This window comes from Hydra vulgaris, chromosome 12 (assembly GCF_038396675.1).
Source record: "Hydra vulgaris chromosome 12, alternate assembly HydraT2T_AEP".
Classification (NCBI taxonomy): Eukaryota; Metazoa; Cnidaria; class Hydrozoa; order Anthoathecata; family Hydridae; genus Hydra; species Hydra vulgaris.
Window position 1 is genome coordinate 75,623,782 of NC_088931.1, and position 16,219 is coordinate 75,640,000.

Sequence of the window (16,219 nt, forward strand, 5' to 3'; positions counted from 1 at the left end):
AGATAAAGGAAGCGAATTCCAAAGAGCTAATGTTCGAAGAAAAAAACTAGATGAATAAGAGTTTTTGTAGCACTTAGGAACAGTCACAGCAAAAGGATGAGACTTAATTGAATGACGAGGAACACAGGAATAAATTTTAGTAAATGGCACAAGAGACACTAGCTCTTTAGAACAGTGCCCATTATAGTATTTATAGAAAAGAGAAAGAGAAACAACATTATGGCAATGTGATAATGGTTGGAGGTTGGTTGCAAGAGTAGGTCCAACTATGTGTACAATGGCTTTTTGTACCTTGTCTAAAAGAGAAAAGGCGTCATTGGAAGATCTGCCCTAGATATACTAACAGTATTCCATACAAGGACGGATTTGAGATTTATATTGATAAAGAATAGAATCCGGAGTAAGAAAGTGTCGAGCACGATAAAGAGATGCAACCTTAGCAGATGGTAATTTTGCAATGGGTTTGATATATGGTTTCCAAGAAAGATCCGAAGTAAGAGTTAATCCCAGAAGATGAAGGGTAGATGACTCATTGAGTACATTTTTCTTAAAGGAGATTTCAATATGGTATATGGTGTAAAGGTATAATGAATCAAATCCTATATCTAACTACCTTGACTCGCTTATTTCTTTTTCATTACACCCTGTTATAATTCTACCAGCATGCATAACAGTTAAATCACAGACACTTCTTGATAACATTTTTATAAACTACAATTCACCTGACCAAATCTCTTGCAAATGACCAAATCTTACTATTTCAATATCTGATCATATGGCACAATTTATCTGCATTCCTAGAAAAACTAACCACCCTCAAAAAAGTATATCTTACAGGCGATGCTTCAAGAACTTTAACAAAAATATATTTATTGAAAATGTTTCCAACATTACCTGGGATCTCTATATTAAAAAAGATGATGATGTAAATCAACCTATCAATTTACTTTTAAAGACATTTTGAAACATATTAGACCAACATGCTCCATACAAAAAACTAACCAAGTAGTAAATTTAAACTTAAATCAAAATCGTGGATCACCAATGGCATACTTTGATCTATTTCTATTAAAAGCAGACTATATAAAAAATCCACAAAATGTAGAGATATTAGTACTAAAAATGAACTTTTTTCTAAATTTTGTAGAAACAGAATCAGCAATCCATTAAAAATTAGTAAAAAAAATCCTATTACACAACCTGTTTTAGTAAAAACCTTATCAATATTAAGAATACTTGGAAAGGGATAAAAGAAATCGTTAATATAAAACCTTCGTACTATAGTTCAACTTACAAACTTAAATTAAAAGAAAATATCATCACAGATCAAATTACTGTATCAAATATATTAAACAACTTTTTTGTTACTATCCAAAACAAACTTCAAAACAAAATCATACCTTCAACATCCAAACTTACTCTCTGATTTCTAATTCCTTCTTTATTCATTCTGTCACAGAGAATGATATCTCTAATCTTCTTAAAACCACTCTAAGAACAGGAAAAAGCTTTGGTCCTTTTTTTTCTAACCTTGATTCTTTCTTTCTTCTAACCTAAGCAAATTCTTTGAAAAACTATACATAAGGGGCTCTATTTTTTGATAAATTTAAATGCCTTTTCAAATACTAATATAAATTCTGTGCTAATCATTCCACAACCCACTTACTAATTAAAATTACTGAGTCAATTAGAAAAGCTCTTGATGATAAAAACTTTGCATGTGGTGTTTTTGTAGGTCTACAAAAAGCTTTCGATTCAGAAGATAATTTTATCCTACTCAAGAAATTAGAATATAATGGAATCAAAGAAATACCTCTTAAATTTTTTACTTCCTATCTTCACAACAGATCTCAGTTTGTCTCAATGACTCAAAATCTACTCAAATAAATTGTTCCAATGGTGTTCCTCAAGGCTCAGTATTAAGACTAGTACTTTTGCTTCTTTACATTAATGATCTTAATAATTCAATTAAGTTTGCAACTCCTTACCACTTTGCTGATGATACTAGTTTGCTCATTATCAACAAATCTTAACACTATAAAAAAAAATTAACACTGTAATATATTATATTAAATAAATATCATGCCATTTTTGGCTTACATATGTGATATGCTTGTCAAATATGGGAACAATTTCAACAGCAAGCAGTTTTAAGGATATTCCATCTTCGAAACAAAGCTTTAAAAATAATACATTTCAGAATTACAAATTCAATCCTAATGTGCTTTATCTTACTTCTAAGATCCTTAAACTATGTGATCTTGTTCAATTCTTGAATTGCCAGTTTGTCTGGAATCACCAACACAAAAACCTACCTCTTACCTTCAACAATTTTTTCCTCCAAAATGCAAATAACATTACTATCTTTGATCAATTGATAATCTGAACCTAGCAGTCTTAAAACACCATTCTGTTACTTATGGATATAAGTTCATAAAAAACCAAAGTATAATATCTTGATATAACAAAAAATCGCAGACTTTGCTTCTATGTTTATGGTAAAACCTTTGTATCTAATTTTTTTTTGCCGACCTGATGCTAACCTCTAACAGGTAAAGATTGACAAATTATTGCCAACCTCATTTTATTTAATTCTAAAAGCTTTACATATGTATATATATCTATGTATATAAATATGTATATTCAACCCTCGGAATTAGGAAAAATGAGGTCGAGCTCAAACTGTTAGAGGTTGGCAAAAAAGAATTTGACAAAAGGGTTGCCATAAAGCATAGAAACAAAGATGGCAATTTTTTGCCGACCTTAAAAGTTTTAAGGTCGGTATTGCTGAATGCCAACCCTAATTCTGAGGGCTGAATATATATATATATATATATATATATATATATATATATATATATATATATATATATATATATAAATGAGTAAAAACATAGGTTTTCACAAAGGTTCATCATCAGGAAGGCTTCCTGATAAACCTTTGTAAAAACTTCACTAACTTGTTTCTCCTACTAAAGGAGAATCAAGTTAGTGAAGAAAAAAATTATAAAAGTTTTTTTATTAATTTATTATTGCTCTGTTCTTTAAGAACATTGAGCACTCTATATGTAGAATACACTAACATAATTTATATATATATATATATATATATATATATATATATATATATATATATATATATATATATATATATATATATATATATACATATACATATAATGTTAAATAAAAATGGTTTACAATAAATTTTTTACTTATTGTTACTTTTTTTTTAGGTGGAAATTTTCTTTGCTGGTTAGCATCTGGCTCTGATGATTACAATGTGTGTGTTACAGATGTTGCAGATGCACTGAATAACAATAACAATGAGTTAGTAAGTGTCATTAAACCTACTCGCCAGCTTTCTAATCAAACTGGCCGTATTACACAAGTTTTGTGGAGTCCACATACAAATGGTGTACTAGCTTTAGCCTCTTTTGATGGTTCTGTCCAAGTTTGGAATATTTTAACTGGAGAGGGTATTGCTTATTATGGGGGCCATATAGGGCGTGTTTATACAGTTATGTGGTCTTATTCAGATCGTGATGTGTTGTATTCAGGTGGCGATGATTTTACTCTTCAAAGATGGAAAATTTCAGAACAAAGTTTTAAAGCCTCTAGTCCTGGTAGGAATTATTAATACATAGCTCTAATAAGTTCTGTTTTGAAAAAAATACTATTTTTGAAATAAAGTAATAGTAGTGTTAATATGGTTGGCTTTACACAATACTTTGCTAAGTTGGCAGTGTTGACATTTGAACAGTTTGTTATTATCAAAGCTAAACTAAATCAAAACTAAACTAAATGAAATACTAAATCAAAAACTAAATCAAATAAACTAAATCAAAACTAAAAATATTGTTATTTTTTACAAATTTTTTATTTTTATTTTAGCAAAAAAGAGTAAAACACGAGGTAAAAAAAACAAAAATAAAGTAGCAGACCTGAAATCAAACAAGCAATCACAAATTAACTTAGATATTCCAAATGAACTTCCAAATAACAATAAGCCAGTAGGTGGCGAACAAATTGAGGATACAATATCACTTTCTGTCAATGAGTTTTCTGTTATTGATTTGGGAAAGGGTTTAGTTAAAGGTTTATTTTATTTTATGTTCTTTATGTTGCTTTATTTATGTGTTTTTTATTTATTTAATTTTTAAACTTTTGTTTTTATTTGATTTTTTTATAGTTTTTTTAAATTTTGGTGTTGTTTACGATGAATTATTTTTTATGATTTTTAGTTAATTTTTATTTTCATTTTCTGCTTTTATATTTGTTTTTTATCTGCTTTAAAATTTATTTTTATATATTAAATTTTGTTTTTGAATTTGATAAAATGTTCAACTGTCTAGCTGTATACATAATTTAGTCAGACTGAAAGTATAAGCTTTTTAGACTCTGAGGAACAGTGTTTCCACAATCATCTGTTTAACTATGGTCTAACTGTTCCACAATCATCTGTTTAACTAAAATGGTCTTGTATTAAAACAGATGATTGTAGAAAAAAAATTTCATTTAATATTTTTAAATCAAGCTGAGCCAAAATGATTAAATGTAAAATTTGTAAGTGAAGCTACTTTTCAGTTAAAGTATAATTAGTTAATTCACCATTATTACATAATAATAGTAGGAAGGAGTTGCTCTAAACATTTGTACCTATATATATCATTAGTGATAAATTTTATTTACAAGTTTTTTATTATTGCAAAACATTTATATGGACTCATGTCTCAAACAAAATAAAAAGTTTGAAACAAAATAAAAAATGATTCAGTGTTTTTAACATGTATTTTTTGAAGAAAATCAAACTTTAAAACAAAATCAATCATGTTAACAAACTGTATTTTGATTAACAGAAGAACAGTGAACACAGAAATTATATAAAGTGTAAAATAAATTTAGTATATTAAATTCCTTCTTCTGCAATAATTTAGTAATCAAAAAGGTCTTTAAAATATCATTTATTGTATGTGCTTAATCTTTCTATTCTATATTGCAGCAATTTGTTATAATTTTTTAAAAAAGTGCAATTGTTATGATTATAAAAAATGCTTTCTCTCTTTTTTTTATTATTACTTTTATTATTTTTTGCAAATATCTAAATATGTGCTTAAAACAAGAAAAAAAAACATTTATGTGTATGCCAGAATGTGCTTACTAAAAGAAGATGTCTAGTATTGGTACATATTTCAGAAATACTGTTATAATGTAACAATTGTATTAAATTTGGTTTTAACAATTATATTAAATTTGATTTTAATTCTATACATGTATTCTTTACATAATTCTATAGATATATAGTTCAAATACATGGTTCCAGTCCCCGTAATTAGGGTCGGCATTGGGCAATGCAGACCTAATTGCTGACCTAAAAGTGTTTTAGGGCAGCAAAAAATTGCCAACCTTGTTTTTATGTATTATGGAAACCCCTTTGTATCAAATTTTTTTGCCAACCTGATTTTTCCTAATTCCAAGGTCTGTGCTTCATATTTATTATAGTTATTAGCAAGAAATGCTAATGAGTATGAACACAAGTTATTTTTAACTAACAACCTTTAGTTAACCAATTGATTGTGTTCACTGGCTTTAAATTCCTCAATTTAATTATTTGAGTACAAGATTTTGCCTGGAAGGCTTTTTAAAACAACTTGTCAAATAGGTCAAATAGATCTTATAATAAAGTTACTGTTAATCAATTTGCAACTTACTTGCCATTTGGTCCATAATGCCTCAAATCAATTCAATAAGTAATAAAACCAACTTTCAATAATAATAATAAACCATCAATCACTGCTTTCAAATGGATTTGAACAAATTGCAATTGGTTGCAAATCTATTTGGAAGCATAATGGATAGTGGAAAGACATAATATTCTCTTGGTAAAACATAGTTAAATGATTCAATCCATCTGAAAAAGAACCAATACACAACCCCAACAATGAAAATGTTGTCCTAACAATGAAAATCTGTCATGATATGGGATTTTTCTTTAGACCATGGAAAAGCTTCATAATGGTTTGTGCCACTCTTTGCTACAGTCATTGAATATATTTAAAAATATTAAAGCACAGTTTTCTGATAATGGTAGCACATGACTGCTGCACATACTTTTATCATTGTAATGTACCAGTACATATTGCTTGATGTGATTAGGGCTGAATTACACAGTAAAATATGGTGGCATTTAATCTGTGATCCGTGAAAGATTTTAACTGAGACAATCAAAGTTAACTTTGATTTTCTCACTCAAGTTATTTATGGATGACAGATTAAACATCTGCATACTTTACTGTGTAATTCTTATACATATCCTTAGCCTTATATATATCAAGCATTTGTGCACTGGTTATGTGGTTATATGAGTACTGCTTATATGGTTATATATGTGCTGATGTAATGGTTAGTGGCTGTAAGTTAAAAAATATATATATTTTCATACAATGCAACTAGTTGTGTTGTGCCAGGATATTTTCTTTTCTTTTTTTTTTGAAATATGCAAAGTTTATGGCCAGCATGCTTTCAATTGTTCATTTAACTTTAGTCAAATCACATTTATTGAAGAATTTATTAAAATATATTATATTGTATTATATGAATATAATATATTATATAGTAGTAAAATAGAATCTCATATTCATAAAATGATATTTTGTTTTTCAAATGATTTTGCAGATTATTTTTTTCAGTTGTCTCTTTGTCTTAAGGTTTTTCACCTAGAAGATAGGCGCACATTATAGACAATGCAAGTGGTCATTTAAGCAAATTATATAGTAAAGGTGATTCAGGTTATACATGCAGAAGGCACACGTTAATGTTAGTTATAATGAATAGTAATAACAATATTAATAATAAATAATAAATAATAATAAATAATAAATAATAATAATGTTACTATAAACTTTAAATGTGATTATCATCTGTTTTTACTGCCAATGTACCATTTTGATTCTCTAATTAGTTATTAATTAAAATAAAGCTGTAAAGTACTGGAGGCTAATCTGTTAAAAATATCAAGATATTATCTGATAATATCTAAAATATCCTAATAAAACAATAATTAAAATATGTTGAATAATTTAAGTGAACTATAAAGTTACCAAATTAAGCTACTGAATATCAAATAATTTAATAAAGTTTAAAATTCTTTTTTCTTTGAATTAAAAAGTAGAACTATTGATTTACAGATGTTGATATTAAAAAGAAAAGAATGCGATCTCTGTTAAAAAAGTCATCTGTTGCCGATTCTAAAGCCAAAGAAGCCATGCAGTCTGATTGCATTGCTTTAGCACAGTATTTAAAAGGTATTTTTGTTCCTTTTTTAAATTTTGGTATTTAAATTTTTTTTTTTCTCATTAGTTCTCAGTTGCTTATTTTCATTAACTTATTAATTTTTAATTTTCAAGTTAAATTTTTAAAAGACAGGAAAAAATAAAATTCAAGTTTTATGATCTTAATTAATCATTTGAAAACTTGTTTTCAGCCTTATTCTTATATATAAATAAATTATAACACATTTTTATTTGTATAATAATAATATTAGAAATGTGGCAAATAGTGATTTTGCAAAATATCGAATATTCCGCAAAACGCTTGGCTGAAGCACCAAATATTCAGCAACACTTAGTTATTTTGATGGTTCCGATATGCTTCATTGAAGTGAATATGTTAACTACATTGTTGGCGTTTTTATTTCATTTATGACTAGGTCATGTCACAACACGCATTATTTGTTGAGTGTTACATCAAATTGTTTTAACTATAGTTATGTATAAAAGTATCCTAAGCCATTTTAAAAAGATTACAAAAATAACCAGCTCAGGTATCTTGCATTTCTAAAGGAAATTTCAAAAGTTAAAACAGTTAAACCAATTTCTGCAAAAAATTGCAAATGGTATTAGTTTTTACATGAAATTGTTCGCTTAAATTGGACAGCAAACCCTTGCAAATTGTGATCAGCAAACGCAAAGTGTAATCTTAACAGAACTTGCTAAAATTTTATTTTTATTTACTCGTGGCAGGGTATGCAGTGAATGGATATTTATGAAAGTATAATTTATAAGAAATTATTTCATATAATCAAACGATAAAAATGTTTTATCATAACCACCTATGGACTTTAAGTATCAAATGTGCTAATTATTTGTTAAAATAAAAAATTAGTAAAAATAGTTATATGATATCCATTTTTTCTTCATTACAATCTGGAATTTGGTACTCAGCTAAATAATTTGTAATATTCAGTCAAATACCAAATAGTAAAAAAAGTAACCAAATAGATTGAATACAAAATATTCCCCAAATATTTGAATCAACTCTATATATTGTAAACTATAATTAATTCATATAATATTATAAGTAGAATCCTAATATTTTATCTAATTGATCTTGTTTCAGATCCAAATCAGTTTATTTTAGTCACAACAGTGTCACTTTTTACTTAAAATAAACATGTAATGTAAAAAAAGAAATAAGATACCATACAAGATTTAATTAAAATAACATAACATAATAACTTTAGAGATAAATATTACAAAAAAAAAAGGATACATAATAAACCAATAAAAATAGTTACAAAAATGACTTTTTCACAACACTAGTCATATTTAACCTATGGAAAATACCATTTTGAGCATCTACCAAAGTTTGGAAGCAAAAAAAGAAACTGTAAAGTGTACTACACTAAACTGAGTAAAGATTTTTCTTACTGTGATGAACAGTGCGATGTTGCCTTACACTGCACTTCAGCAAAAAACTGATTTGCAATATGGTATAGCTCAGATTTTCATAAAAATAATTAATTTTAGTATTTATTTTAGAAGCATGATCAAGTATTTATATTAGAAGCATGATTAAGTTTTTATTTTAGAAGTTGGAATTTTTAGTGTTTTATTATACATTATTATAAAGTTTTCCCCCTTTTTTGCTAATATACATCTAAATGAATCACCTGTCTGGCCATAATGAATAATGTTTTCATTAAAAATATTTTTGTATTTCGATCGCCCATATATTAGAGTCTATTTCTTTAAAATGTAGTTTTTACATAACGTTTTATCATAAACTTCTAGATCAACTTTTGTATTAAAGTATTTCCAAAAATCCCTAAAACTTTGCTTCTTTTTCCTCCATTATGAATTTTAACACCTCTATGGAAAAAAAAATTCAAATAGATTTGTTCAAAACTTTATAAGCTTTTCTATAATGTATAGCACTATATACTTAGGACCTTTACTTTTAAAGATATTTATGTTTTTGACTCTTTAAAAAGTTGCTGTTTTAATTCAACTGCTTGTTAAATTTTATTTTGATCATATTGATTGGTTGCTTACCAAGTTATTTTTGTTGTCATTTTTATTGGTTTATGTATATTTGTTGACCCTTAATGTTTCTTTGTAAGTTTTCCTATATTTAATATTAATTCCATTGTTTTATTGTAAAATTAAATCTTTTGAAAATGTAATAATTATATCATGAAACATGTCAAGAATATAAAATATTGTGCTATTTTTAAATATATATTTATATATATATTTATATAAAAATAATACAGTAATTTATTTATTTTATGTCAAGTACTTACTTTTAACCTTTATTTTTTATTTAGCTGAAAATGAAAAAGAAGATACAGGAGTACTTGTCTGCAACATTAATCCTGGTTCTGAGGAGCATCCAAATCTGGGACTATATGCTACAAGAAAAGATGCTTACAAAATGCTTCAAACTGAATGTATAATTTATTCTCTTTTGTTTAGTCAACTTTTTTAAATTGTTGGTATTTTACTTAGTTAATAGTTTGCATGGGCTTATTTTTTAAAATGTAAATATGGTATATCACAAAAATATCACAGTAAGTAATTATTAAATCAAATATGAAAAATATTTTCAAAACTTGGTATTATATTTTTTTTACTTCAAGTCCTTAAACAGAAAATTAAACTTTAAACAGACAAAAAAATTTGTGAAATCATGGATCCTAAAAGCTACAGTTATTTTTTGACTGTTACGTGTTAGTTTTTGAAGTAAACTTTTTAAAGCAAACTTTTGCGAGTAAATAACATTTTTATTATAACTTAATTTATCTTTTTATTTTTAAAATAAATTTAAAAAATTCCTATTTAAAAGTGTAGTGGAAAGCATCAAGCAAACATATGCTTTTTAAGAGTGAAGTGGGAAGCATCAAGCAAACATATGCTTTTTAATAAATTAGCAAAACAATCACGCTACATAACGAAAAGTATTTACAAAAACATAATTGCCATAAAAGTAAATACTTATGGTTGCAAAAGGCAATCAAAAATTGTCGTGGCTGTCGTTTAGAATGTAAAAAAATATGTCCAAATATTTTGATCAACCTGAATTTCAAAAAAAGCATTATTGCATAGAGATTTGATTTTAATCTAGTAAAATTTGTTTTTTGCTAAATAATATATAAATTTAGACTACTAAACTTTATAACTTTTTTTATAACTCTATATAAATTCAGACTACTAAACTTAGAAAATAGTTTAAATAGGTCATTTAATATACTCTTAAATATTTTTTATTTTAATTCTTTTCATTTTATTTTAATTCTTCTCATTTTATTTTTTTTCCATACATAGCAAAGTGTTCTGTAACTGACTAAATCATTTAGGGATAAACACATTCACTGTGTTTATCCCTAAATAGAACAGTTTATTTAGTACACAAGTTACTTAACCATAAGCACAGTAGAGTTTACATACACAGACTAAGAGTTTTGGTTTCAGCAGGCTTTTATTAAAAAAACTGTTGTTTTTTTTCAAGTTTTTAATTTTATTTTTTACTCATTAAGCTAAAATGTTCTTTACAATAAAAAAAATTTAAATTACGTTTTTGTTACATTAACAATTTTTTTTTTTTTGTCTTTTTTGTGTAAAAAAGTGGATTAACGTTCACAGTAGAATAGATAATGAAAAAATGAAAACAATTAAAAAAGTAGGATTTTTTTGCATTAATAAATCTCCTCAATACTTAGATACTGTCTGTCCAAACAAATTCTGAGAGAAATTATGTATGGCACCACCTCAGATGACTGTTTTAGTAAGGTGTCATGATTAGTGCACAGCTAAATCTTTATTTGTTGGTATATATATGTGTGTGTGTTAGTGTGTGTGTGTGTGCGTGTGTGTGTGTATATATATATACACATACATATATACAGTGCTTGAAGTGGAAAATAAAGTAACAGGAGGGTTTTCAGTAAGTTAAAAAACCACCCCGCCTAATCATTGTTGTATTAGGAGATTTATAACAAAGTGGCAGAATGGTTTGTACTTCAGAAAAAGGTGTTATGTTAGGGTTGTCCACTATGTTAATTTTTTAAAATCATGTTGTTATTTTAAAAAAATTTTTTCTTTTTCCAATTACCTTTTAATAGTTATATAAAAAAAATTCTTCCTAAGTATGTCAACATGGATTCCAAAAGTTGCAAAGTTATATAAAAATTTCAAAAATAATAATCATTTTGAATGAAATTTATAATTTTTGATTTAATTTATAAAAAAATATATTTCTAATGTCCAGGTAATTTACGTTGCTTAAATTAAAGAAAGTTTGCAATGTTTTTGGAAAAAAGCATATTAGAAATAAATTTATAACAATAATTTAAAATTAGAACTTGAAATGAATTAAAATAGAGGAGTCCTCACTTGATTAATGAAAATTTAAATCTATTTCAAGCAAAGAAAGCAATAAAATATTAAATATGATATATTGTAATTATAATATAATAATGATTATTATAATTTTAACAATTGTGATAATGATTATAATAATGAAATATTATTATAATGATTAAAAATGATAAAATATTATAATTTAGCTGCAAAAGGAATAACTATAAAAAAATGCAATGGAAAAAGGAATTATTTATCAAAGAAAATAATGCAATGTAAACTGCTAACAAAACCAAAAAATAAAGAAACTGCATTTTAAAACAATAACAATACAATTGACTATACAAATCATTACGCTCATTATTTATATAGTTTTTACATCTTTTATATTATATATTTATTTTATATTTTAATTAAAGATTTTTTTTCAGGTGAGGGTCATAAAATAAATAACTCAATAGAACAACTTATTCAGCTAGAAACATGGAGGAATAACATCTCTGGTCTAATTAATGATGCAGCTCACAACAACAGTTTAAATGACGTCATTGTAGCACTGAGCCCTTTAGGTAAATATTCAATGTTTAAATATTTATTTAAGTATATAATTTTTTGAAATAATAAGCCGTGATAAATACATGATTTTTTAATATCAACTTTAAATAAAGGGTTCCTAAAAATTACAGGTGGTTTTGACTTGTGGAGAGCTTGTGTTATAGCATATGCAGAACAGCTGGAGAAGAAACGCAATTTTAATTCTGCTGCACTTTATTTCTTAGCAGTTGGTGAAACACAAAAAGCTATTAACGTTTTTAAAGATAATGGCTTATTTAAGCAAGTTTTGTTTTTAAACATTTGTTTTTGTTTTAATAAATAAATTTGATTATTTTTAAGGAACTTTATTTTTGTTTAGAGAAGCTGTAGCTTTAGCAAAAGTGCGACTATCAAAAAACAATCCCTTAGTTCAGGAACTTTATTTGCTGTGGGCACAAAAACTTATAGAAGAAAATAACAATGAGAATGCTGCAGAATGGTATGTTTTATTACATGTGTATATTATATATTTTATCCCAACACTTGATTTTATTGTTAATTTTACTTGTAGCTTTTTGGCTGCTGGAAAAATCAATGAAGCAATTACAGTGTTGGCAAAGAAAGGTGATTCATCTAGTCTACTGACTGCTATAAAGGTAATAATCAATATAATAATTTTTTGAATATCTGTTGCTAATATTGAAATTTTGAATATTTGTTCAGAATTTTTGAGCTTGGTCTGGAATTCTTATGGGTTCATACCTTTTTAATGGTTATATTTCACAGTCCAGAAAATTAATATTTTAGTTTAATGTAATATCGACTAAATAAAAACATTGCTGTTAAATAAAAGTATCTTTACCCTTGAGCTATTTTTTTTCTTTAATGAAATTTCAAATATTAGCCTTTAGCAATTGTGGTTGAAAATCATGAAAAATTTATAACACTGATGTTGATATCATTTTTTGATAATGATAATCTTTTTTTAATGTAATATTTTTCATAAACTGTTATTACTTTTCTTCTTTTAAAAAAAACCTGGGTAAATCCAATCCATAATTTACATGTTTTCAAAATATCAAAAATCGATAAATCTTAAAAACAACATGCGTGAATTAAAAGTTAAAACAGAAAAATACTTATTGTAGGTTAACTATGGTTTCATACTGTAATCATTTATGTTTTTGTTTCACTGAATGTTAACATGCAAGTTTGCTTTCTTAAAACATAAACCCCTAACTTTGAGCAAGGGATAAAAGAAACAGATGCATACAACATACACATATATTTTTAATCAAAAAGATTAAAAATATCTTCTTTTTTTATTAAGATATTTTCTTTAGTTGCAATATTTTTAAATTTATAAATGCAATAGATTAAAGTGCACAATGTCACTAATTGTCAAATTCCAGTATCTTTTTTAGTTGAGATTTGTTCATGCAATCTCCTGTTACTGTTATCATCACTACCATTACTTTTATCACTATAACTCTCATTGCCACCATCATCACCATCACTATCCTTACCTCACTATTATATAATCATCACCATCACTATCATTACCTCACTAATATATAATCATCACCATCATTACCTCACTGTCATGTAATCATCACTATCACTATCATTACCTCACTGTTATATAATCATCACCATCACTATCATTATCATTATATGTATATATAGTGTTTTTTACTAATTAATTATTGCTCTGTTCTTTAAGAACATTGAGCACTCTATTTGTAAAATACACTAACATAATTTACATATATATTATATATATATATATATATATATATATATATATATATATATATATATATATATATATATATATATTTATATATATATATGTAATATGATATATATATCATGTAATCATCACTATCACTATCATTACCTCACTGTTATATAATCATCACCATCACTATCATTATCATTATATGTATATATATATATATATATATATATATATATATACATATATATCATTATATGTATATATATATATATATATATATATATATATATATATATATATATATATATACATATATATCATTATATGTATATATATATATATATATATATATATATATATATATATATATATATATATATATATATACACACATATACATCATTATATGTATATATATATATATATATATATACATACATATATATAGTGTCATTTACTTAAATATTTTTTTATATTATTCATAAATATATATATACATAATTATTTTGATTAAAAGGTAGCTGACATCTATGACATGAAAAAATGTTCTGCAGAATATTTATATCGATGTATTGATCTATTGATCAGTGAGCACAAATGGGATATTTGTGGTTCCTTGTTAAATCGAATTACAATAGTTCAAGTAAGTACTTTAAAAATAACCTAATATAAAAAGTTTTTTGGTTAAAAAATCTTGTTTTATTGCAGACAATTGGATAATTTTATTAGTTACCTTGTCTATATAACTCTTGTTGATTATAGGTCTCTCATTTGCGTGCAGTTGTTAGTGAGCTTTTAGTTGATAAATTACAAACATGTGATTTAGTTATAGCTTCATTTAATAACCACGATCAACATCGATATTATACAAAACAAGAATGTAAGTAATATTATTTCTTTGAAGAGATATAAGTTTTAAAAAAATATTAAATTTTTTTTTTACTTTTAGACTTTTCAAGCAGTGCTTCATTTCTTGAAAATGTATTAGTAGTTTTAGAAACTTGTTTTAAGTCAATTTTTGTTCAAAATTATTTTGTGTCATTGAATCTTACATCCTTGAAACATGAAAAGACAATTAATCTTTCAGGAAAAGATCCAAAAGAGGTACTGCATTAATTTTTATATACTATAGTATCTTAAAATATATTTGCCAAAGAGAGATATGTTTTTGATGTTTTTATATTTAAAAATAAGGTGAGAATGCTCTTCTTTAGAGGTAAAAAAGGTTTTTTTTATAGAACAGTAGTATAGAAAATTGACAACTTTTTCTGGCTATTAAGTTTTTGAAATTATTTTAAAAATTCTTAAGAAATTTTCAGAGTCATTCATTTAGGAAATATAAAGAGGTGTTCTCAGTTTAATTTTTTTTTCCTTATAAATGTGTTTCATAGTGAGTAAAATAAAGCTATTTAATATAAGAAATTATTTTTATTATTTGTTTATCATTTGTAGGAAATATTTTTTGTTAAGGAAAAGAGATTTGATAACTTTTATTATATGCTGATATATAGTATTGGGGTAAAGTTTTATCAAGGTTTTCAAATTTGTTATAAAAAAAAATAATGGTTCTTTTCATATCAAAACTTAACAAAAGTAGATTTGTTATTTAATTTGTTTTTTTGCTATTTATATTTGCGTTGACAAAATAATAAAAAAAAATGTTCACACACTACTTAACTTCTATTAAACTAATTGAAAGTGAGATGATTTATTTTATCAATGACATAAACATTTTATCCAGTTTATTAGTTATACATTTTTGAGGTTTAATGACAAATTACTAATTATTTTTGAGGCTTAATGACAAATTACTAATTATTTTCGAGGTTTAATGACAAGTTACTAATTATTTTTGAGGCTTAATGACAAATTACTAATTATTTTCGAGGCTTAATGACAAATTACTAATTATTTTAACTATTTCTAAATACTATTTGTGATATTCACAAATAATTAGCAATAATTTTTTTAAAAATTAAATTTTTTTAAACAATAAAAGAGGTTGAACTATATTAAGAACAAATAAGTACGAGCACATATAATTAGCACTAATAATATTAATTTAAAAAATAGTTTTTACATTACAAATGTTAACTTGAAACATTTCTGATTTTAATTTGCCTACAAATGAGCTGAAAATTAGTGTCAGAGAACATTAAGTTTAAAGAATCATAGCTACATTGAAATCAGCAAACATGCCAGTGTTTCTAAAGTTTTTGTGCAAAAAGCAGTAAAAACCTGGGATATGAAAAGTCATGTTTTTGTCATGCCTTGTTCTGGAAAACAGTTTAAGCTTATTTGAGTC

General features: G+C 25.4%; 1 protein-coding gene across 1 annotated transcript in view; it reads left to right on the forward strand.

Moving 5' to 3' along the window:
- LOC100200124 (gem-associated protein 5) overlaps positions 1-16,219 on the forward strand; it is a 51,990-nt gene that overhangs the window by 32,483 nt on the left and 3,288 nt on the right. The window contains exons 9-19 of the mRNA XM_065814467.1: positions 3,237-3,626; positions 3,895-4,098; positions 7,188-7,304; positions 9,608-9,730; positions 12,071-12,208; positions 12,326-12,473; positions 12,553-12,672; positions 12,745-12,829; positions 14,432-14,557; positions 14,677-14,794; positions 14,864-15,018. Of these exons, the coding sequence (XP_065670539.1) occupies positions 3,237-3,626; positions 3,895-4,098; positions 7,188-7,304; positions 9,608-9,730; positions 12,071-12,208; positions 12,326-12,473; positions 12,553-12,672; positions 12,745-12,829; positions 14,432-14,557; positions 14,677-14,794; positions 14,864-15,018 (1,724 nt within the window). The remainder of the gene's footprint in view (positions 1-3,236; positions 3,627-3,894; positions 4,099-7,187; positions 7,305-9,607; positions 9,731-12,070; positions 12,209-12,325; positions 12,474-12,552; positions 12,673-12,744; positions 12,830-14,431; positions 14,558-14,676; positions 14,795-14,863; positions 15,019-16,219) is intronic.